General features: G+C 41.9%; 1 protein-coding gene across 1 annotated transcript in view; it reads left to right on the plus strand.

Annotated features, from left to right (window-relative positions):
* Positions 1–22677, plus strand: part of FOXO1 (forkhead box O1) — a 71315-nt gene extending 48638 nt beyond the window's left edge. The window contains exons 2-3 of the mRNA XM_065656757.1: positions 16733–18089; positions 18483–22677. Of these exons, the coding sequence (XP_065512829.1) occupies positions 16733–18076 (1344 nt within the window). The 3' untranslated portion in view covers positions 18077–18089; positions 18483–22677. The remainder of the gene's footprint in view (positions 1–16732; positions 18090–18482) is intronic.
* The last annotated feature ends 713 nt before the right edge of the window (positions 22678–23390 follow it).

Below are 23390 nucleotides of genomic sequence, written 5' to 3' on the forward strand. Positions count from 1 at the left end.
TAAGTTTTGTCCATATATTTAGCCATTGAAACCTGTTTACTGGCAGCTTTTGCCACTGGGAATTGGTGTGGGGGAATTGGTTTCTTGCTGGGGAAAGCGCCAGTGTTCAGTCTTGGTGTTGGAGATGTCGTCATTCTGGTAGAAATAAAATAAACTTGGTGTGGGCAGGAGGAGAAAGAGGAGCAGGAAAATTTTGGTCAGCGATGGGCTTGAGTCTGGTAACGTGCAGATTCGGGGATGGCAGCTGCGAGGTGGAGGACTGTCTTCTGTATGGAGAAACTCTTGTTGCCTTGGCCACATTTCTTAGTGAGCAGTGCTCGGGAATCGGGGTTGTGTTCAGCTGAAGCTCTCATAGGGGTGCTCTCTGCATGTCTATTTGAAGGAGTAGCCTTTCTATTTTGAAGCTACTGAGGCTGCAGGTTCCTGATTTCATTGGAGGCAGAAACAGCTTAACTTGAGTGACAGCCTCTGTTCCTACCACCTCATAAGCCCTCGACTGCCCCGAAGGAGCTGGACAACCCGAAGTGTTCATGGAGGTGCTGCCTGGTTCAGTGGCTGAGACTCCTTCCCTCAGTGTCCCTGAGTGACTGGTATCTACTGTGGCTTGTCGAGCAGCTCTTACGAAACTGCTGTACGATACCAGTTATGGTCTTTAAATCCTTCTCTGTTATTGCTGCTAATGGGGGATATTCCCCCCCTGTCTTTTCACTCTTGTGGAAAGACAATTACAAAGTGGCAGAGCTTCCTAACCTGGGACCTGCTCTTGTTTGTTCCCTGCATGTGAGGGGTCGATGGGTCTCTCCCTAGGGATGATCCCAAGAGCCTCATGGCAGGAATGAGAGGAGGCAGCTGACAAGTCCACCTCTTTTCCTGTCCCTTGCTAACATTGTTGATGGATTTGTAGATGTCTCCTCCTAAGCTGTGCACTTCTCCACTACTGCATCTCTCCCTGGCTCCTGGCAGCTGCAAAGAGAACCACCAGGTCCCAAAGTGCATGGAAAGATGGCAGTGTGGCCTCCATTGGACGATATACATCTCAGAGGATTTTCATACTTACTCTGAAGTCATTTGGGTTGTCTGCATTTCTGGTTATGGGCTCAGTGAGTTGTGCTGCATCACTACAAACAAAACTATTTGCTGGAGTTTACTAGGTGCCAGAACCTGCTTTGGGAGAGCTTTCCGTTGTGCACAGACTGCGGGGTTGTGAATTCTCCTCTGCAGTATTGGTTTCTTTAATGTTCTGGTTTTTATGACCCCTCAGTGTTTGACAAGAAGCTGTTGCTGTTTGAGTGTACTTTGACATCGTGCTTGTGTTAATCTCCTTTGGCCTTATCCTTTAAATTGGCCTCTTGACAAAGTCTGGGATTAGGTTTAATCTTAGGCAGTTCTTGCTCTTTTTCTAGAGTCAGCAACTTAAAATTGTCTGTTTTCTTCCTTTGGAGCAGGTGTATTTAAGCCAGGATTACAGGAAAGCCAGTGCAATCAGAGAGAGGACATTTGACAGCCATGACCTCCCCTACCTGCCTTTGGAAGGATTTTAGAAGAATTTGGGAGGCTCTGAGAGTCTGTGGACTTCAAGCTGAGAACAGCTGCAGTAGAAAGGACCTGAGTTTGCCCATAGACTTGATTAAAAAAATTAAAACCCCCTACGGTTAAGGCCGTTTGAGAAGTGGGCAGCCTCTGTGGCGATGCAGAGCACGCGAGCTGCTGCGAAGGGTGCGGTGTGCCCTTAGCTGGGCCAGCAAGCGAGCGCCTTGTCGCTGCAGCTCCCGGCAAGTTCTTTCTTAGGGTAAAAGGCCTCTAAGCCTGCTTTAAATGTGTTTCTGTGGCTTTTATTAGCCAGCCATACTGTGTAGAAATCGCTGCAGCTGGGGGATTTGTATGAATCACAGATTTCTCTACAGTTCCTTAGGGAGATCTTTGGTTGATCACGCTCAGTCTTGAATGTTTTTACGTTTGAATACTTAACGCAAACCCAGATGGAAATAAGTGAAAATTGCTAAAAAATTAATCTTTTCTTTTTAAAATATCACTTAATTTTTAAAAAGAGCTGCAGAGCAGGGAGATTTGTGTTTTTGTTGTCAAAATTACTGAGCTACTACTCTACTTGGAAAATCTGTCAAATGTGTTGAATGTATATGTGTGTGTGGGATGGCTGCTGTTGTTAGGCAAACTTTGAGCAAGATAACTCTGAGCTTCCTTATCAGATGGCCCAGAGGTGCCTGGCGCTGAAGGAAGTAGGCAGAGTGGAGGAGTGAATGAAGGGTCCTTGAATAATTGACAGAGGAGGAAAAAGGAGGATAGAGCCCATGTCCGTTTTGCCAGTCTCCATTATTTGAGCCTCACATGTGCGATGTGTTTTTAAGTGGTAGGTCCTGAACTCAGCTGATGCCTTGAGAATTTCATTAAAAGGAGTGTCCAAAGGGGTATTAGACTTTGTTAAAATAGTAGTCGGTGTCTAGATATCTTCCAGGTACTATAATAGGTGCAGACCCTTCACTGATTTCTCTGAGGCTGAGTTTTGGAAGTACCTTTTTTACAATGTCAGTCTTGGAGGAAGTATTCTTCTATCCTTCCTAAGTAAATGAGGAACACGCAGTTAAATCAGAGCAGTTGTTACTTGCAGTCATTTTAAGAGATACAAACTTGATCTTGTGGCACGCAACTACCAGCTTGTAAATGTTGCAGTCAAGACTCTGCCCTGTGAGCAGATAATTTTCTGTTATCTTTTCTGATTTTATTACTTTTGTTCTGGGGTGAAATAGGGAGTAAGGGAAGAGGAAAGGACAGAGAGGCAGTAGGGTAGGTAAGCTTTCCTGTTATTATTTAAGGCCAAGCACTGTGAAGTAGATACGTTCAATATCGCTCAAGTGGAAAAGCAGAAAAACTGCAATTATTTATGCTTCCTCTCAACTTCTATTGCTGCTTTTTCAAAGCTTCAGATACCAGTTTTGTCAGAGGCTCCAGTACAATATTGCTCTAGCGGAGAGGCTCTTTGTAACTTTGTCAAGCTAGCATACTTCAGTTGAATTTAAAATAAAAGTAGAGAATGGTGATGCCTGGTGTCAGGCCTGGCATGCAAATAACTGTTGGTTGGAGAGAAAGGGAAGAAAAATTAATTTATGCACATGATCCTGTCTTCAGGAAAACCATCTTTGTCCCAGTTATTATCACCCAGTTGGCAATAATTTAGCTTAGCCCAATCCCCAGTTGCTATGTTCCAGGGGCTGACATAGCAACTGTGGAAGTTTACAGCTCAAAAAGGCCCCTGATCTCTTCTGATTTATGAACAAGCAGATCTGCTCTTTCTTGAATGTCTCCTTGTACCTTTATTTAGTTACGCACTTGAAATTTGGGGATGGGGGAAGAGGTTCTGGTGTTGCTGCTTTGCCAGAAATGTTCTGCAGGTAAGTTAGTGAACGTGTTCCACCTCCAAAAGAAGGATGTTTCTGGATGGCTGTAGCACACTGAGGCGTGCTTGGGTAGACTGTAGATGTCTATGAGGAGTGGGAGTTATCTTGCCAAGCACTTTCATTTTCAAGTCAGAAGTCTGTAATTTTCCTAGAAAATGAGATCTTTCAAAGTTCATGTTAGGAGGATCCAAAATAAGGTAGTTTTAGATGGGGTCGTTCACTCTGCCTTTTGAGAATAGAAAGAGTTGGTTTTTTGAGCCTGTGTGCTTGGGGGGCTTGAGGCATGAATATGATGTTATGTCAAAGCTCATATTTTGAAGATATATTTTTCACAAAGATGGCCAAAGGAAAACACGTAGTGAAACAACCATTTTCCTTCCCTCTTATTTATTTGGATTCCTAAGACTTCTCTAACGGAGGAGAGGCGGAAATCCTGCTGCATGAGAACTGAATGCTTGAAAGATAATGTCCAATTTAACCCTACAGAAAAAAACCTTGAGAAGTTCCTGAAATGTAGTTCTGTAATTTCTGCTTTGGCGCAGAGACTGTTTTCTATGAATACGTGTGACTTTTGGAATGATGTCTGTCTTTTTTCTAATCCAGAAGGCATATTCTTAGGAGTCATGATGGGTTAGTAATCATGTCCACAGCAGACCATGGTCCTGATGAGTGGTGGGGCTGGCAATAGTTCAAAGCCTCTTTTCTAACTCTCTGCCTTAGTGTCAGGGCGATTGGAGGCAATGGTGCCTATCGCAGCTGTGTTCTCCGCAACACCTATGATTTCAAAACCAACCTTCAGTAAATGTGGTTACTTTATATCCTACTCTTTTTTATTTTTGCCTCCTCTTGCTTGCTCCTTTTGGTTTGCGTCTTGTTCTGACCACGCTTGTGAGCCAAGTCATAGCTGTTTTTACAGGTTGCAAAGCTGTGTAAAATTCTGAATTATCTTCTTGCTGTTGTAAGTCAGCAGCGGACAGGAAGAAAGTTGAAAATACTGAATAGGCAGCATATTGCTGTGTAGGCACTTAGTGTTGTTACAGTGTGATATAAGTTAAAATATTGCTTATTTCCTCTTCACTGTTCAAAACAACCTGAAGCATGTTATGACCAGGATCTAAACAATAACTGAAAAAGTAAAAACAAACATTTTAACAGAGAAAGGCATGGCCTGCCAAATACTCTGCGTAATTTATGACTAAATGAATAATCAACAAACAAAATACTTGAAAACACCTGACTTTCTGGGGGAAGACTTTAATTTCTTTTTAAAACAAATTGAAAATGTGGAAACATTCCCTGTAATATCTTCAAAGCTGAAAATAATCAAAAAATTAAACAAGAGCAGCAAGGGCTGCAGCGTCTGCTGGAGTTTGCCAGAAGTTTAACAAATCTGTGGACCCAAACCCATAGATATAGTCACGGCAAATTATTATAAAACTTCATAAACAAACTTGACTAGATAAATATATTGGAAAGCAAGCCTCAGTAAACACACTTGCTTTTTTTCTGTTTCATCCTTGTTTTTAAAGAGGCCCTTACGTGATCCACAGAATAAATAACTTCCTGTGTCTTGATAGCTATTGCAAATGACAGCTGCTACTGCTGCCATTCCTGCTATTTTTAATGTGATGTTTGTGTCCTGTGATATTTTTTTGTTAGTATAATTTTTGAAACAAGGTCCCATTCTGACCTAGGAAGCCCGTTCTCTCAAGAAAAGAGCTTGCATATCTTTAGAGCTTTGCAGGGGGCTGTGTTGTCTGAACATCTGCGAGAGGGAGAAGCAAACTGTGATACTTAAAAGAAGCAAAAGTGGGCAGAAACAGACAAATACTGAGAAAGCCCCTGCAGAGTGTCTTAAGACTTTCTTGCTGCAGCCCTTTGATTTGATTAGGGCATTTTTAGCTCACTGTCTCAGCTGTACTTTTGCCATAGTGCTCTAGTGCCCATCTGGGGAAAGTGAGAGGAGAGCTCCTCTGCCTTCTCCAACTTTGGGCAAAGGCACGGGAGGGATGGGAGACCTTTGTGCTTGAGAAGCTGGATGTTGTACTCCTTAAATGTGAATAACTAGCCAGGCAGGCTTAGGCTGCCCAGTTGCCCACGGGCTTTTCATTCAAGAAGGATGCGAGAGATGATGGTGAAGTTTGCACCAAGTGAGACTGTGACCTCCAGGAGGAGGGAGCCTGATCCGAAAGTTGATAGGAGATCTTTGTGGGATTAGTGACAGGGAGTGGAAGACTTTCGAAAACAGTGTTTTCTTCTCTGAACTGATGAAGGTGATGGCAACGTCCTTCCTGGGACACCTGTTACACCTGGCAGTCTCCAGTGTGCCCAGAGCCTCCTTGTGTCAGGTTCTGACCAGGGGAATGAGAGAATGGGTGAGGTCTGCTCGAAGGAGCCATGGTGAAGCCAGTCTCCTTGTGAATATCTCATCTCCACTTGTTACTATTTCTGTCCATTTATTAGACCTAGTTAGCAGGAGAAAAATAGCACCCAAAATGCCTAACAAAGCTTGTTTTTTGCATAACAACATCCCCCTCTGGGAGGTGTCTTAGTTTGTGTCCAGCATGGTCCTGCACCTCTCCAGGAGCAGGTGTATATGTAAAAGGTCCCAAGCCACAATGCTGTGGCTTATCTTCTTTTTTTATTGTCCTCATTGTAATATTTTACTGTTTTTAATAAAAAAGGATGTTTGGGTTGCATCATGAATTCTGATGCACCAGAGCTTTTGGGCTTTACGCTGCTAATTCCATTCTTGTCATTAAAAACATGGCTTTTTCTCGTCCTTTTTACTTTTCTTGTTTGGGAAGGAGGAAAGCAAGTAAATAAAGAGCTGATGGTTTAAGTCACTGTTGCCAGATGGCATTCTATGGGAATGTGGACTTGCCAGTATGTAGATTGCAAATAGTCCTTTGATTTACTAAGTAAGGGTCCGTTAAATACAGAGCACAGACTACAGGAGTGAGAGAATAGGAATGCTTCCAAAATTGGTGTGAGATTTCCCTCATCTTTGTGCCCAGCTTGCTCTGAAAAATAGTACTCTGCCTCCCATAGCCTGCTGAAAGTAACTTGGGTCAGAGCTGGCGCTAAACGTTGTGCAAGATTGGGCGACTGTGGCTTTATAATGCTGAGCAGATGTAATAAAAACCCAGTGATGAGCACCAGTGTTTCTTGAAACTGCAGCCTGGAGAACGTCACGGAAAGCAGCGTTTGAGAGGAAGACACTGGCATAAACAGGGCAACCACCCGTCGTGAGTCCTCCAAGTCCCAAGACCCTCTTGTGAGAAAATAAACTAAAATCCCTTGAAGTATAAACCACATCTGACGTGGAAGAGGGTGGCTGCAACTGGCCAGACAGTGAAAAGGGGCAATGCACACTGGAATATAGCTCAAAGCTATAATGAGATTTGGATGAGGGTTTTTTGTGGGCATTGTAGTAGTAAATCATATTAGATAAAATCTACTAGACTGTGAGACCAAGCTTGAATTGGAAAGAGCTCTCCCAAAGAGAGTGTGCTGGTGGTCTGGCATGGTTCTCTGCTGGGGGAAAAAAGCACCAAGGCAAACTGTGTTCAAAGCAGCTGAGTAGAAACACAATACCTAGGATATGTGCTGCGTCTTTGTGATGCACAAAAAGGGGTAATTGGAAATGGGTACATGCTGCTTGTAACTTTGGAAAAAAGGACAAGTATGAAAAACAGAACACAAGGAGAAATGAACAAGGATTGACTGCATAAAGCAGTATCTTCTATCTGTGTATTTGCAGATTTGCAGTAGTTTAAAGAGAACATAAATCTGGTCCTGTTCAAGCTATTTTAAGAACTTAATAAGTCTATGTTTTCTGCTAATATTTTGTTAACAAGAAAATGGTATTTTATTTTTGTATGTGAGGCAGATACAGGGAGAATTGACTAGAGGAAAAATAAATAGTAAAAATAGTGGCTTCATATGCTAGACTGTACTCATGTACAAAAGAAACTAAAGGAAAAAGAAATGTCCCTGTCTTCTTTCCTCAGTTTCTCTTGGTTACTACAGCAACATCAGATATCTACAACATTAGGTGAAATACAAAGAGTAGTTATTATTTTTAAGCTGACGCTGTCCCCCTTACAAGTGTGAAACCTTCAGCATCTTGATGCCTAGATGCAGTAAAGAGTCTCTAAAGATGCACTAAAACAGACAAAAAAACCTGCTGAACTCTATTTTATTTTCCTTTTTGTAGTTTTGGGGACTATACTAAAATTTTGCTAGCCTATCCTTGCACTTGCTGCAGTCAAAATAAAGATCAAATGCATAGTGAGATGCAGCGTAAGATATCGTTCAGCCTGTAAATGGAAGGCTTTGCCCTTCTTTTTACAAGACTTGCAGTTTCCTTCAGCCAGGGATTTCCTGTGGGGCACAGCTTACCCTGCTGCAAAGGAAGCTTGCTGCTTTCATTGACTCTGTTTCTGAAAAACTGGTATTCTGTGACACCCATGTCCGGAGAATTTGTCCCCTTTGCTTACTAAAGGAAAAGGCTCCCTCTGCTATGCTGCTACAAGCATAATAAGTAGATGCATTTATTTATGTTTTTTAATCAGCACAAAGATCCAGTCAACCCAGCTTTTTACATTATTGCATCTGTACATCCCCCATGGTATGTTGCTCCTTGAGGTAAGAAACAGAGACAGGCTGGGTGGCTTTTCTGCAAACGAGCAAACATCTCTGCTGCCCTTCTCAGGTATTTTGTGCGTTGTAGGAGCCATGGGTACGGTGCTGCAGGTGCGCTTGGCTCCCTCCGTGGATTTGTGGCTGCAAAGTGGCAGCTGCTCCTTCTCTGTGTCCCTAAGGAGAAGCCTGGGCAGTGGCTGTTGTTGCAGGTGAAATGAGTCCTGGAGCCTCTCCAGCTACAGCTGGCCCTTGGGCAGCACAGAGAACGGGGCAAGTGTTGTAGACTTAGCCCGGGTCTCCAGTGCCTCCCGCTTTGCTTTACTAGCCTCACTTTTAACTTATTTTCTGCTGTTGTGCTTGTAAATCCATCAGTTCATGACAATCATTCTGACCCTATAGCTTGTCAGTGATTTTGTGAAAACAAATAGTCTTGATCAATGAAGATGAAGATGTGTGGCTCCCTACTAAAGCATCCAACTGAAACCAGTCATTTAGGGTTAGGTCTGCTTGTGCCTTTACCTAGGCAAGTGGCAAATGCTTGCTTTGGTCATTATGCAGGGTTTTTAGCATGTAAAACTGATATGGATCCTCAGGCAGGGATCTTTCCAATTGTTTCACTTACCCTATTAAAGCTTTTGGAGTAATTAGTCGTATCTGTTTTTTTTTTTTTTTTTTTCTTCCTTGGAAGTTCTCTCTGCCTGTCCACAAAGGCCAGTGCAGAAAATAAGCCCTATTTTTGGACTATGATATTTCTCACCTCTGTGGTTTACATTGAGACTTTGGCCTATTACTCACCTCGTTGTTTCTTACTGATGAGAATGTGTTTCTAGTGCTACTTTTAAGATTATCTGCTGGTCTAATTTGTATTGATATATCTACCAGGTATACACATTTGTACCTCTTCACTAGAGCTAAGGAATGTCAACAAAAGGCAGCTTAGTTTTAGAAAGGAAAAGAAGGGGGAAGCTTTCTATAAACAGTGCTGTAGTCTTTGTGATGAATTGGGTGTAACCGTGGAGAGTGGCAGAGGTGAAACAGGCTGTCTGTTAAACAGGAAACGAGTGATTAACATTTTTCGTCCTACTGATCATAATTATTCCCACTGGCTGGAAAAAATACATACTCCTTAGTCTCTCTTTACTATAGTCGGCAGAATAAAATTTTAAGCTATTAGTCATTCTGGCATTGTATGGATGAACCGCTACTTTATTACTCCAAATTTTTATTTATTTTAATAAATTTTGCTTATAATTGTGATTCATGTTTTCCTTGCAATAACCTGCTCATGCTCTGCATCCAAGGGTAGCTTTGCCTCAAACCGTGACCACCGCCGTGGTCCTGCATCCACTCTACAGCTGCATTCCTGGTCGCTGCGTTGGAGCCTGCAGTGAACAGCTGTGACAGGGCTACCTGCACGCCGCATGTCACGGCAGCCTTCCTCACGGCTTAGTGCACTACAGATAATTTTAATGGTTTTAATCCCTTTAAGCTCACGTTAGCGGTGGTACGTGGTGCTAATCTTGGCTGCAATGTCATTGAGTGTGGGATTGATGTATCCGCAGGTGTCCTCTATCTTACCTTTCTTGAACAAAAGATATATTTTCCTTGTACATGCGATGGCCTATTTTCTGTGGGACTGTTTTGAAAGGCACTAATTATATCCCTGACCTATGCTTTATTAATTGGGCACTGCTGTTTTTCCTAATCAGTGTCACTTAGTTTCCTTGGCTTTGAAGTGCTAGCAAATGTTTATATATTTGTTATATGCTGTGTTGATATGCTATCATGCCTGTGTTGTGGTTATAGAAATAAATGTAGTTATAAGACAGAGTATTGGCACTTATGTAGGCGATCATTAACCTGGTTGTGGCTGTGTCTTTCTCTTGGAGGTACAGAATGCGCAAGGGTGGTCATAAGAAGTTTTTTGGTTGGGGTCACCACATGTGGAACGGTATCCAGGTGTGTGCTTGCCCTGTGTGTATACTTCTCATACTATGCTTTACCTTGTTCGGGATTTCTACGTTCATTCTTTCTAAACGCCTGGGTAGGGAAAGTAGGCAGGTGTTACCATCTCATTAGAAGTGCCCAAACTGCCATTATGCCTAAAATGAAGACGAGGGTATCTGGGGATAGCAATTGGGAATTAGTCAAATACCTGTCAGTAGAGTTGCCAGTTCTGACATGTCCAAGTGCCTTGAACATCAGTGTCTGGAGCTGTGCATGTATTTTCTGTTACTACATACCATGTTCCAGAGGAGAAAGCTGCAGTGGTTGTGAAATCCCATCCAGTCCCTGCTGCCACGTGTGGCAACAGGATGCAACCGGGAGCATGGCCAAACCCCTTTGGTGTCCAAAGTTTTTTTAGTCTTCTACAGCTGTGAGAAGAAAGTGTAGGAGAGTATAAATCTTCAGACTTAACTGCAGAATGTGCAGGGCATAGATTAATGCCATTGACATATTGTCACAGGAGACCCCTTTCTGTGCAGAAGAGACATGTATAGCAACCATGTAGGGATAATATACAGTCTGTCCCATTCTTATACCTTCTTGCATGGAACAAGGGATGCATTACTGAAATCTTACAAAATGAAACAGCCTATGAAAGTATCTCCATGTTTGAAGATGGTGTTTCATGGGTGGTCATCTGGGAAAGACTCCTGCTATGTCGCCATCTGTAATGAAAAGCACAGAGAAACAGTGCAATGTCCCTCTAGTAAGACTGAAGTGTTTCTGCATTTTTTCTAGCTGACACTTCTTAACCATGTAACAGCACAGGACAAAAAATGAAGTCAAACAAAATCACCCCCCTGCCCCCCCGCCAAGAACAAAGGACCCAAAAAAACATGACCTGTTTGGGAGGAAATCCTGCCCTTCCACCTTCACGCAGCTGCAGGTGGCCAATTGCCAGCATCTTCTAAATGTGACTCTTTGACTTGACGCTATGTGACGTGCTTTCTGTCCATGCTCTTGTCTGACAACAGAGAAGGTTTCTGAGCTGTAATCAATGAATGCTACAATTTGGTGGCAAAGATAGCTATTTCATTAGCATTTGAAGCCTCTGAAGCTACAGCCAGATGTGCGGTTGTGTTGGTGAATATTGTAGTATCAGGAACCCTTTTGAGAGAGAAATGTGGCTAAGGCTGTTTTATGAACAAGTATGCTATCTGATGACAAACACTTTTGGGTGACCAACACTAGCTCTGAGGTAACCCCAAGCTCCATGTGCAGCATCTGCATCTGAACTTGTATCTCAAAGTCATTAGATGAGACAAACAAGATTGCCTTCCATCAGCCAGTTGTACCAAAGGCAATTCTGCTACATCTGGAGTTATCAATATTCTCTTTCCTCCTTAGCCTCCTCTCCCTGCTCCTGCAAACTTGACGGGATGGTTGGAAACCACAGCAAAGTGGGTACAAGCGGTGTAACTTCCCAGCAGACCTGCTCATTTGGCTGAGTGTGGTCTAGCTCAGCCTTGGACAAATGCTCCGTGGTGCCACTTGCCATTTGCCGGCTGCTGCTGTCTGGCTGCTAATGCTGAAGGAAGCCTGAACAAGTGTGGTGGTGGACTTCTTGTCTTTCGCGTACTTCCCTAGGAGGTTTTTTTTATAACTTCTTTTTAGAATGGTGCTTGCCACTAAGGTTCCAAGAGAATGGTGATTTGAACATCTGGACCTGCTGTAGAGTCCCCATACACAGACCTTGAGAGGCAGATCTGATATCCTCTTTAACAGTATATGGAAATCCCAGGGTCTTTCCTTCTCTGCTGCAAAGCTTTTGCTTTGATGCTCTCTCCACAGAGGGACTATGCTAGTTCTTCATTCTCCTGCAAGCTGTCAGTAATGTGACGTGCTAACATGCCTGGTGCCAGCCACCAGTGATCATGGCAGACGCCTCTCAGCAGTGATGTTAGCTGGTGGGTCTCTGAACTTCTACCAGTAATTGACCCTGATTTTCTTGCCAGGCATGTCCCTATTGTGGTTATCTTAGAGGGTCATGGCAAAAGTAGTCTTGAGTGTCATATTCCCTGAAAGTTTCTCTCCAGCTTCTCACTCTGTTTCAGACTTTGTTTGGAGAGATCTGAGAACAACAGTCTAATGCTGTTCCCCAATCTGTATTTGCAGCCATTTCAGCTGATGGTAGTGCAAGCCGACTAGCAACATGTGTAGACTGTCCTCTTGGATGAGGTGTAGGAAGCAATGGACTGCTGAGAAGTCCTTTGAAAGAAAAATTGGTCGGCACTCATTAGACTGTTAGCTTTAATAGCAATGCTGATCTGTGTATGGTGGAAGCAGTCTTGCTTTAATGGCCTCTCTCTTTGTTATGGCTGCATTTGCCTCCAGAGGCCACCTCCTTCTGCCTTAGTTACTGGTGAATCTCTTTTCTGAGATACCATGGCATGCTTTATTGTGATACCATCAGCATATGCACCTGGATAGCAAATCCACTTGCTTTTGTAAAATGTATTGACTGTTGCATCCATTCCTTGCTCTCCCTTTTGGTGGCTACCACAGCACTGTGGTTGGACAGGTGTGTGAGAATACGAGGGTGGGAGACACCATGGGCACTCATAGGTGCTTTTCCAAGGTTTGGGTCTTGCAGCTCCCTGGATACCCACAGATCCAGTTAGATTCCGGTTGGAAAGTTTCGCAGTGGGATTAAACAGGAGCTCTGCAGCAGGAGTTCTGCTCAGCTTCCCTCTCCCTTGCGTGCTCCAGGGGCCGGGGTGAAGGAGCATGACTGTATGGTCTCTCTTCAGTAAGTACAGGTCTAAAATGTCATTAGATTTAACAAAGCAACTGTGTTTTGGGATGTTTAACTTTTGTAAAACAGCAAAACAATTTACTGAAAAAATAATTAAATACCTCAAGTTTAATTGTAATAGGGGTATGATTTTTTTCATCATTTAGTCAAATTAAACTTAAGTTGCATGTTTTAGTGTATCACTTGGGTTTAAATGCAGTATTAGATATCAGCAGAGCTACTTGCACCCATGGATTAAATGACTGAGATGTTTATTTCTGTAGTTGTTTAAAAGTGTAAAGCAGTTTGAGTTTTTTTGTTGCTTACAAGTGCAGCAAGCAGGGCGTTCTTGCAGCAGTGCGGTTCAGCGGTAGGAAATGTTGGAAATGCAGCTGAATGTGTAGGTTCGAATGAGTCGTTTTCTTGGCTTCACGTGTTTTACTAGCTGGCGTGCGCTCATCACATTGCATTTAGCAGATACTGATTTTGCGTATTTTGGCTCTTAAATCAGCGAGTAGTGACAAGCATAGCCACAATTCCCGGTCTGTATGCCGAAGCAGGGCACAAAGTCGGTTCGCAGACCAAACAGGAGCGGAGGCTTCTCTGCACTTTATCTCAAGAGCGGAAACTCAATCCCAGGAAACACCCCACAGGTGGCAGCAGCCCTGCTACCGACCTGGCGAGCTTTGGGTAAAATTCCAGCGGGGATGTTCTCAGGGCGATCTGGCAAGCGTCGCCATAGCACGGAAACCTGCTTCAAAACGCGGCTGCTTGCTTTTCGTGTCATTCAGGCCAGGTTTTGGGAGGCTTTGCTCCGAAGTCCTGCCGAAAACCATGGCTGGAGGCATCTCACAGCTGACCGCTGACAGCCGCGCTGCTCCTCCGGCTGCCAAGATCCTCTGCTGAAACTATACTTTTTTATCAGGTCATGTTTGCGTCTGGCAAAGATTTGTAGACACAACATCATTAACAGCAGTGCATATTTTCACAAGATTTACCTCTTCAACACTTTTTCCAAGTTAGTAAATCATAGCTTCTTTAATGTCCTGCTGGCTGCGTGAAAAACAGGAATTTATGTAACAAGCTCTGGGCCGCAAACCTTTTCCTGTTAGGAAAATTTTTTTTTTTTCATTGCTGGCAGAGTTAGGAGACAGCTCTGTTACTCAGAGAGTGACCTCAGATGTCCTCAGTACAATAATACCAGATTATAACATTTTTGATGACTAAGGAATAGCAGTGATTTCTTAAATATTTAACACTTCTGTTGCAGGAAGAGGGAACTGAGCCTTAGCACGGTATTTTCTCTGCCTGATGTTTTGTGTGTTTGATAGGCCTATTTTGATAGAAAACAGTAAGCCTGAGCCAACTGGGTATGTTTACAAAATACAGTAAAAAAAATGAACTGGTGCAGGAGGCTTTCTAATCAACAGATGTGCAGAACAACTTTCTTGTGACATTTCTAGAGCTGGACTTGTGTCAGCTGAGGATTCAATTGTGGCCCTCGAATGAAAACAATGGGCTGTGCTGGGCTGGCCTCATGAGGCTTCTCGGTCATCCCTTGTGTCCATGGGCAAGTCCAAAGATGGATTTTTGGGCTTACCCTCCTGATGTGTTAGCTGTACCTGCTGAAAATAAAATTTCAAGGCCTTCCCTAATACCCTGTAGCTAGATAGAGGATGAGATTTTGATTGTGGCTTTACCTGCAGTGAAGGGATACACTCTTACGTTAATTAGTTAATATGAGAAAGATTGTCTTTCTTTCAAAATTGAATGAAGAAATGCTCGAATTGTCGCTAGTGTTTCTTTAACTGGGATAATTTGTTAAAGATGGTTCTTTGGAGGGGAAGGAGAAGGTGGAAAGGCTTCTGAGGTTAGGCACGTAGTTTGACTCTGTGCTGCGCTGGTTGAACAGTGAGTGGTCATGAGGCCATGTTCTGCCATCTTCTGATGTCAAAGAGAACCTTGTGCTCCTGTTTGGGGTGAAGCTGCACTCCTGGGGGGGATAGTCTCAGGACCCTGCTGTCTGTAAGGACCACAGGACTTTAACACCTCCATGATGCCCTCATCTGCTGAAGGTCTTCTCTTTGACGCCACGAGTAACCAAGCATTCCTGTGCACCTCTGCAGGTGGCCAGGCCTGCTTTGGCCATTGGCTTTCCATGGTCCACAATGTGTCATGGCCCTTGCAGGGAATTTGAGCCTATGTCTCTGGTTTGAGCCAGGCCCCATGAGTTGACTGTTTTCACCTGGCATGCCCCCCTTATAGGCTTTGTTCCTTTTCTTCTGTCAGCTGAATGTATAGGCAATGGGGAAAGATGTGCATCTTTGAGAAAGCAGATGCATGCAGGAGAACAGGTAGAGAAGGTGAAGGAAGACATTTCTGGAGATTCTGCTGTCACAGGCAGCACTCAGGGTTGAGAAATACAGCAAAAGCAGTCAGAGACCAGTGCAGTGGCTGTGTCGCTCATCCTCTGGTTTGCCTCACAAAGCGTGCAAAGCTCCGTCGTCCTCTTGGTTTGATGCTGTAATGGGCCTTGGGGATCAGGTTAAAAACTTAGAGAAGGTAGATGGGAGGAACAAGGTAGGAAAACAAGAAAGACAGAAGAGGGTTTTTGTAGATCTGGCAGCCGTATAGTGTTTTGAGACAATTGGCCTGCTGGCCTGCTGGTCAAGACCAGCCTTACTGCTGCTTTCTAGAAACAGTCTTTCTACTTTTGCTCCCCAAAATTTTTCTTTAGACAACCTGCTAAAAATGACTATGAATGGAAGGCAACTGCTGCATCAGTGATTTACCTGCCATCGAGGTCTCATTTCTGGTTTACCCATTTCATGTGTTGTTTTGTGGTTCCCTCCTACTTGTTGTGTGTGAATTGCAGTCCTAGCGCAGACTATGGGTCCCCATGTTGTTTGTGCTACTGTCCCACCCTCTTCCCAACGTTTATGGCTGACTATTTAAGCACTCTTTGAACTTGTGGCCTTTTAGCAATAATGTCAAAATATAGGACAGCTTTTCTATTGATATAATGTTCTTTACATGCACTCAGCAGAAAATTACGCAAGGAAAAAAATGTTTATCTACAGCTTGGTAATGCAAAAGGTAGACTCTTGTTAACAGGTCAACCTGGGGGCTTAGGCTTTGGATTTTTATTTTTTTTTTTAATTTAAGAACAAAACATGAAACATTACTTGTGGCCAAGGAGACAATGAAAAGCTTCAGTACCTCTGGTCAGTCTTGGCTCAAGATATCTTGTGCTCTCAGGTATTAGAAGAGTCCATTTTGTATATTAAAATATTGTTTTTGAAAGAGAAAGATGGTTTTATGACTGAGGGTTTAAGTGCAATTTTGTCTGTGCTGTTTGCCTTTCTCCCTTGTGATTTCTTAGGCAATTTGTGATGTTTATTTATAAAAATTAGAACTTAATCCTCAAGTGGCTTTCTGTATGTGTTTTCTCACAACACTAGTAATGTAAACCTCACTAATGTTCTGTGGCAACACTCACAGGCTGGCATGTTTGCAGGGTTTAGGGATGTGCATGATGAGATGCCATTATAAGGACCGTAGAATAGGATCTAGCATTCCTGTGAAGCTGATAATGAGATCTTCAGTTGTCATCTTGGTCTTCTGGTATATTTTGTCTATTTTATGAGGAATTAGTATTTCAAAACAGCTCCTTCAGTATTTTATTTAACTTTTTACAATGTCAGATACGATTGGGCCATATGACAGAAAAACTGACGTGACAACTCTCTGCTAACTTGTTTCATCCAGTTCTGGGTGGTGAGCTGATAAAAGGTGTTTCCCGACTGGCATGTTTTCCCATTTCATGATGACCCCATGCTTTCTAACAAAACGATGGTATGTTTGTTCAGACGAATATTAGTATAAAACAAGCATGTTTTCTCCATTTCTTACACCTTATTTTATTTTTCAGAATTCAATCCGTCACAACCTGTCTCTGCACAGCAAGTTCATCAGAGTGCAGAATGAGGGAACAGGGAAGAGTTCCTGGTGGATGCTCAATCCTGAAGGAGGAAAGAGTGGCAAATCTCCTAGGAGGCGAGCGGCATCCATGGATAACAACAGCAAGTTTGCCAAAAGCAGAGGCAGAGCTGCCAAGAAAAAAGCATCCCTTCAGTCTGGTCAAGAGGGAAATGGTGACAGCCCCGGATCGCAGTTCTCAAAGTGGCCTGCGAGCCCCAGCTCTCACAGTAACGATGACTTTGATAACTGGAGTACATTTCGACCTAGAACTAGCTCTAACGCTAGTACGATCAGTGGAAGACTTTCTCCTATTTTGCCAGAGCAAGACGATCTTGGAGATGGGGATGTGCACTCCATGGTATACCCATCGTCAGCCACCAAAATGACTTCTACTCTACCCAGCCTTTCAGAGATGAGTAATTCTGAGAACATGGAAAATCTTTTGGATAACCTTAATCTCCTGTCACCGAATACGTCAATGACTGTGTCAACCCAGTCTTCATCTGCTACCCTGATGCAGCAAACACCAGGTTACTCGTTCGCATCCTCGACCACAAGTATAGGTTCACCAAATCCAGACTACAGGAAGTTTACGTATGCTCAAGCTAGCATGAACTCTTTGCCCCAGATTCCTATGCAGACTCTTCAAGACAGTAAATCCAGCTACGGATCGATGAGCCAATATAACTGTCCTGCAGGACTCCTGAAGGAGTTGCTGACTTCCGATTCTCCACCTCACAATGATATCTTGGCATCAGTAGACACTGGTGTTACCCAGGCTGGTGGCAGGGCGCTGGGCCAAAGTGTGCTGATGGTGGCTAACTCGGTGATGCCAACTTACGGCAGTCAACCGCCCCACAACAAAATGATGAACCCTAACGCCCGGCCTCACCAAGGACATAACCAGCCAACACCTGCAGTTAATGGTCGTGCCTTGTCACACACAGTGAACACCATGTCACATACTTCAGGTCTAAATCGCTTGTCAACAGTGAAGACTTCATTACAAGTGCCTCTGGGTCACCCGATGCAGATGAATGCTATGAACCCGTACGCCCCTGTTAACAGTTGCAATGGCTACGGAAGGGTGGGAATTGTTTCCCTCCACCAGGAGAAGCTTCCCAGTGACTTAGATGACATGTTAATTGAACGGTTGGACTGTGACATGGAGTCGATTATCCGTAATGACCTTATGGATGGAGAAACATTAGATTTTAACTTTGACAGTGTATTGCCTAACCAAAGTTTTCAGCACAGCGTAAAGACAACCACACACAGTTGGGTGTCAGGCTAGGATGTAGTAGGAGGTAAGCTGTGCTTTTTGTAATAACTCTGAAAAACAACTAAAGGGAAAAGAGATGTCAAAATGCTTAAAATCTGGGTGGTCTTCTGTGTTGGCAGGTCAGGTGCCTTTATTACAGTCAGTCACTTTCCAATCCCTTATTAGTTTGTAAATCAAGTTTGCACTGGTGCATTAGGCTTGCCATGTACTTTTCTGTTACTTCATGTGGAGCACTAATGTTTTCCCTTTGATATTTTAAACAAAAAAACTTGCTGGTAACTAGCAATTAATGAGTACATTTTTGTTTCACATTTAACTTATCTTAAAGCTAGTTTGAGCATATTTTAATAGATTTAATCTTTTGGTGTGAATGTTAATTTGTTGTTTTTGTTGTTCTTTTTTTTCTTCTTCTTCTTAGGCTACGGTTAAATTCTCCAGACTTGTCTGACAGCAGGAACTGAGAAAAGCAGTACAAAGATGTCCTTCACCTTCCTTTTTAACTTTCTTGACAAAGCTGTGTGCATGCACTAGCTTTTTGGGGGGGTCTTTTTTTTTCTTTTTTCTTCCTTTTGTCAGAGTTGGCAGCAGACAGAGTATTTTCCTGTACAGGATGTTTGCCCAAGGTTTGCAGGTTATGTGCTGCTGTAGATAAGAACTGTGCCATTGGAAATTTCATTACTCTGAAGTGCCAAATTCACTACACCATATAATCACAGCAAAGACTCTTATTTACATCATGATGTGCTTTTCGGTTTTGTATAGTATGACCTGTAGAAGAAGAATTGTTTTTTAAGACTATCTGTTTTGGTCCAAGAAAAGTTTATAAACTTTTGTAAGAATACTGTGATGATCTCATGCCCTAAGTAAGTTTAACCTTCGTTGATGTTACCTGTGTTCTTATGAATTTAAATAACTGTGGACTTGCCTTGCAGCAGTACGAACTGCAATATTTTACTCAAAATTGCCACACATTTCATATGGGAACAGAATACCCTTTTAAATATTGTCCTACTAAACTCACTGACTATTCAGAGAAAACAGTAGGTTAAATGCCATTTGATAAGTTACCTGTATTCGTGTAAATTTATGCAAGAATATTTCTGGATTTCATTGTCAGACTAATGATTTTGTTGTTGGACTTAAGATAATTTTTGGAATATTTTCCAAGGTATTTTTCTTATAATTAAAGTCTACTTTTGTTACATAGACAACTTAAAAAAAAATCTGAGATCTGGCAGCATTCATAACCTCTTCATTTTGTACAGTATTTTAACTGGATTAAGTACATGTTTTATAAATTTCCCTAGCACTGGGGAGTGCTAATAAAGGAAAAGCTTAATAAGTATCTTGAATATAAAGTATTTCTGTCCCTTTTTTTGTTGTGTGATGTATAAATATAGACAACTTTATGTTTAGGAAATATTTAACCGGTTTTATATATGCATTTTTAGAAATGTCATCTGCTTCTACTATCATTTTAACTCTTGACTACCACAAAGTGTTAAGTATTCATTGTTAGATGCTTGTACAATGCTTCACATTTATATTTATTTTGTGGAGGTCTCATAATGTTTGTCCACTCAAGAGCAGGACCTTTTGGAGAAAATCCATAATTTTAGGAAAATGAATGACAAAATTGTCATTTGTCTTAATTAGCACTAGTTTTAGGGCCTGTCAGTGTTTCTGTTGTAACGCAGTATGTTTGAAGAGGCAAAAGTGCTAGTTTTGAGTGGGAGGCTAAAACTTTTGTGACCCCTTATTACAGGGCAAAATGTTACTTTCTTCATAAATAAGAAGGATAAAGTAAGTGGCAAAGTTATACAAATACACGAGCTTTAGGGTAGGCGAGAGCACTAACGATAGAGGCCTTGTTCCTGTGGAAAAATCTGCTCTTGTTGGAGCAGGCACACTGACAGCTACCTGAGCATTTTTAGGCTTGGGTCTTGGATTAAATGTTTTCTGATTTTTTTGTAATCGCATGATGCAGTTTTCGTGGATGTGTGGATAACAGGCCTCACCTGTGTTTTCACCGGTTGCTACACATCATTTGTTTTATGGAAATCCTTGGAGCTTTTTTGGTGCACTGACAGGAGAAGCAGTTTTTATGCTAGGGCTGGCTGTGGTGAAGAAGGAGAGAAATAAATATTTTTCACTGATTTTTGTTTTGTCTACGTAGCCCACAACTGGAAAAATGTTCTAATTGAAAAGTATCTTCCCTGTAGTGATGGCATATGGTGGAAAAAGAAATGGAATGTGCCGAGAAAATGAAGTTTAGTATCAAGCCATATATTTAATGATCCTATTATGACTTTCCTAAGGCTCTGCAGTGTATTTATTGATGTGCTAGCATTTAGCTCCCTGTTGGGCTTAAATCGCTACTAATTACAGCTGGTTCTACTTTTTTAGATATCCTATTACAGTTGTCAGCAGTTCCAGAAGCTGATGTTAAGCTGTCCTGGATACAGGATCTCCCCCAGCGTGAAATCGGTCTTTGAACTTCTCTTGAGCAAAATGAAACATTCTCGGTGCTGAAGCCTCAATGAAGCGGTCTGCTTTTACAGACAAATACCTTTAGTAGCATCTTCGTCATCAAATTCATAGTGTCTGAAACGTGATGGTAAATCCTGGCAGTGGAGCAAGCAGCGGGCTCGTGTGGGTTTCTGAAGATCCTTCTTACTGCTGCACGTGCAAAAATATTTACTCCCAAGTGGGCACTGATATACATAGGCCAAAGTAGTTGTAAAATTCACCTCTGCATGCAAAGCAAGCTGTAGTTAATGCTATAGTGCTCATAGGGGTTGCATCTGAACATGCTACATTTAACAATATACCTCCCGTTTATTATTTACTGCTACTGTATAACTTCCTGAACACAGATATTTTCTTCATTTCCTTTTATAACTATGAATAACATAAATGTAGCCGTTCCTTAAGTACAACAGTCTGTAGGCAGCCCCTTTAAATTATTGTGAGAAAGCAGTTGTAGATAATCAGAGGTTTGGGCTATGTAGTCTTTTTTTCTTTTTTTTTTTTTTTTTTTGTGATGCCATTCTAATATTTCGCAAGTGTAATTCTAGAATACTGTGAAGTCTGGTGAAGGGGCATGTTGTCTGCCTTGAAAACAAACATTATGTGACCTCTAATAATAAATCCTCTTTCAGTAAAAGTACCAAGTTTCTGGAGTAACTTAGTTTGTCGGAATTGTTGTAAATGATTGGTTTGTGAATTGTGCAGATGATCTTACCTATGCAGCCTTGTTTTTGACTTTTCTCTGGTTTGTACTGTTATTAAAAGTTTATTGTATTATAGAGCTGTTCAGATATTTTAAATATAAAGATGTATTGTTTCCATAATATAGCTATATGATATATGTTTAGGTAGTAGATGCATTAATTGGAAAGCTCTGCTTTGATAAGCTGACAATTTACCTACACTTATAAGCAAAAGTCATATTGCTTATTATTGGCTTAAGTCAACAGAGCATCCCTAAGAAGAGAAGTTCAAATTGGACCAATTATAAAACAGTATAAAATTTGCACTTGTTAAACCACTGGATGTATGTTAGTACTTTTTTATTTTTTTACTGATTTGAAATTCCTATTTTCATTATGAAATTGCTAGGATCCTTAATTTATGACTGATTTTAAATAAGGTATTCTCATTATTATTATTATTTTGGTAATCATAACGTAAAATGCAGCATGGTTTATGCAAGCAAAAAGCAAATTACTTGGCATTAAAACTGGCCTCCTTTTTTGAGGGTGTTCCACAAACCAGCAATATTGTGAGAGATTGACATGTATATACTGCTAGTTCTACTTGCGAGTGGTGTGACAGCTCTTCAACGCTTCACCACTCTGACTTAGTCACATTGCAGAATTAAAATTCATATGTGGATATTTTCAGAAAAAGTGCCTGATGTACCTCTACAGACACACAAGAACAATCCCTGACAGTTTGTTGTATAAAGCCATAAATGTATATAAATAATGTTTAAAAGGTTTTGTGTCCTTTCTTGTATACGGAGAATGAGATTTGTACCAGGATTCTACTTGTGATTAGTAATCCTTCTGCTCAGACGTTGTTGTAATCGCTTTCCTTACCGCGTAATCTTTTTAATGATGATGATCCCATTTGGACAATCCTGATGGCATTAGCAATTTTATACGGAAAAATACCTCATGGTACCAAGTCTTGCCTGGCAAGGTGTTACCATATTAACGAGCAAACACTAACTGCAGAATGGTTAACAAATATTCCATTACCTGGTATAAAGGAATTTATCTGTCTTGGCATTTCTTCTGGAATTGAAACCGCAACAGGTACAGGAACCTAATAGGGCTGTGTTACCAGTGTTTTATCACAAAATTGTGTGCTAAAAGTAACTTGTTTACAAGTCTTTGAGACTAAACGCAAGAAGAATCCATGCCTGACTCTTAGGGCTTGCGAGAGATATTTGTGTAGAGATGCTTTGTTACTGGAAGCTGCATTAGGCGGCATCAAACCATGTTGTCAGTGCTTCAACAAGCCTAGATCAGCAAAAATTACAAAAAAAGTCCTGAAATCCTTTCCAAATGGGTATTTGTAAGTATAAGCTCTTAATAAAATTGCTATGACATGAGATGGTAATTACTGTATCAGAATGTTATGTAATACATTGTTAAAGAAGAAAGGGAAAAAAAAGGACACTAACATCCATCAAACTGCAGGAAAGAATTAGTCTTTAGTCCAAATTACATGTTAGATCCTAATGCTATTAAATGTGGCAGGGAGCCGGCTCTGGAGAGGCATTTTTCTCTTCCCTCTGCTCCTCCTGTTAAAGCGAGGCAGTTCACAAAGTCCTCTTGGCCCTCTTCTTTCTCATTTTTTGCCTCTTGCCTTCCCCCGCCCCTCCTGCATTCCTGAAGTATGTACCCTTTTCTCAGAATAAGAGGTTTTTCTTTCCTGGACATACGGGCTACATAGGCCAACCTGCACGGTGCTACTCCTTTCGCAGCCGTGCTTTACGCTGCGGCGGCAGGAGCACTGATGTGAGTAGAAAGAGCAGAAATGTCTATTTTTTTTTTTTAATTTAGATTGTGTTTCAAAACAGAGCTGGAAGAAAAGAGGGGAGGCTGCCAAAACAGACAGCCAATAACACCCACGCCACAGTAGTCTTGTGAGGCCCGGCTCCCTGCTTGCCTGCAGGTGGGGAGGGAGAGGGGTGGCAGAGAGCAGGCTTTTAATGAATTGCTGGCAAAAATGCCAGTTTGATCTTAAAGTGAGCAGAGGTAGACCTAAAGTGCATGAAAGAACACAAGAGTATTGTTGCACATACAAATAGGAC

This window comes from Caloenas nicobarica, chromosome 1, assembly GCF_036013445.1.
Source record: "Caloenas nicobarica isolate bCalNic1 chromosome 1, bCalNic1.hap1, whole genome shotgun sequence".
Classification (NCBI taxonomy): domain Eukaryota; kingdom Metazoa; phylum Chordata; class Aves; order Columbiformes; family Columbidae; genus Caloenas; species Caloenas nicobarica.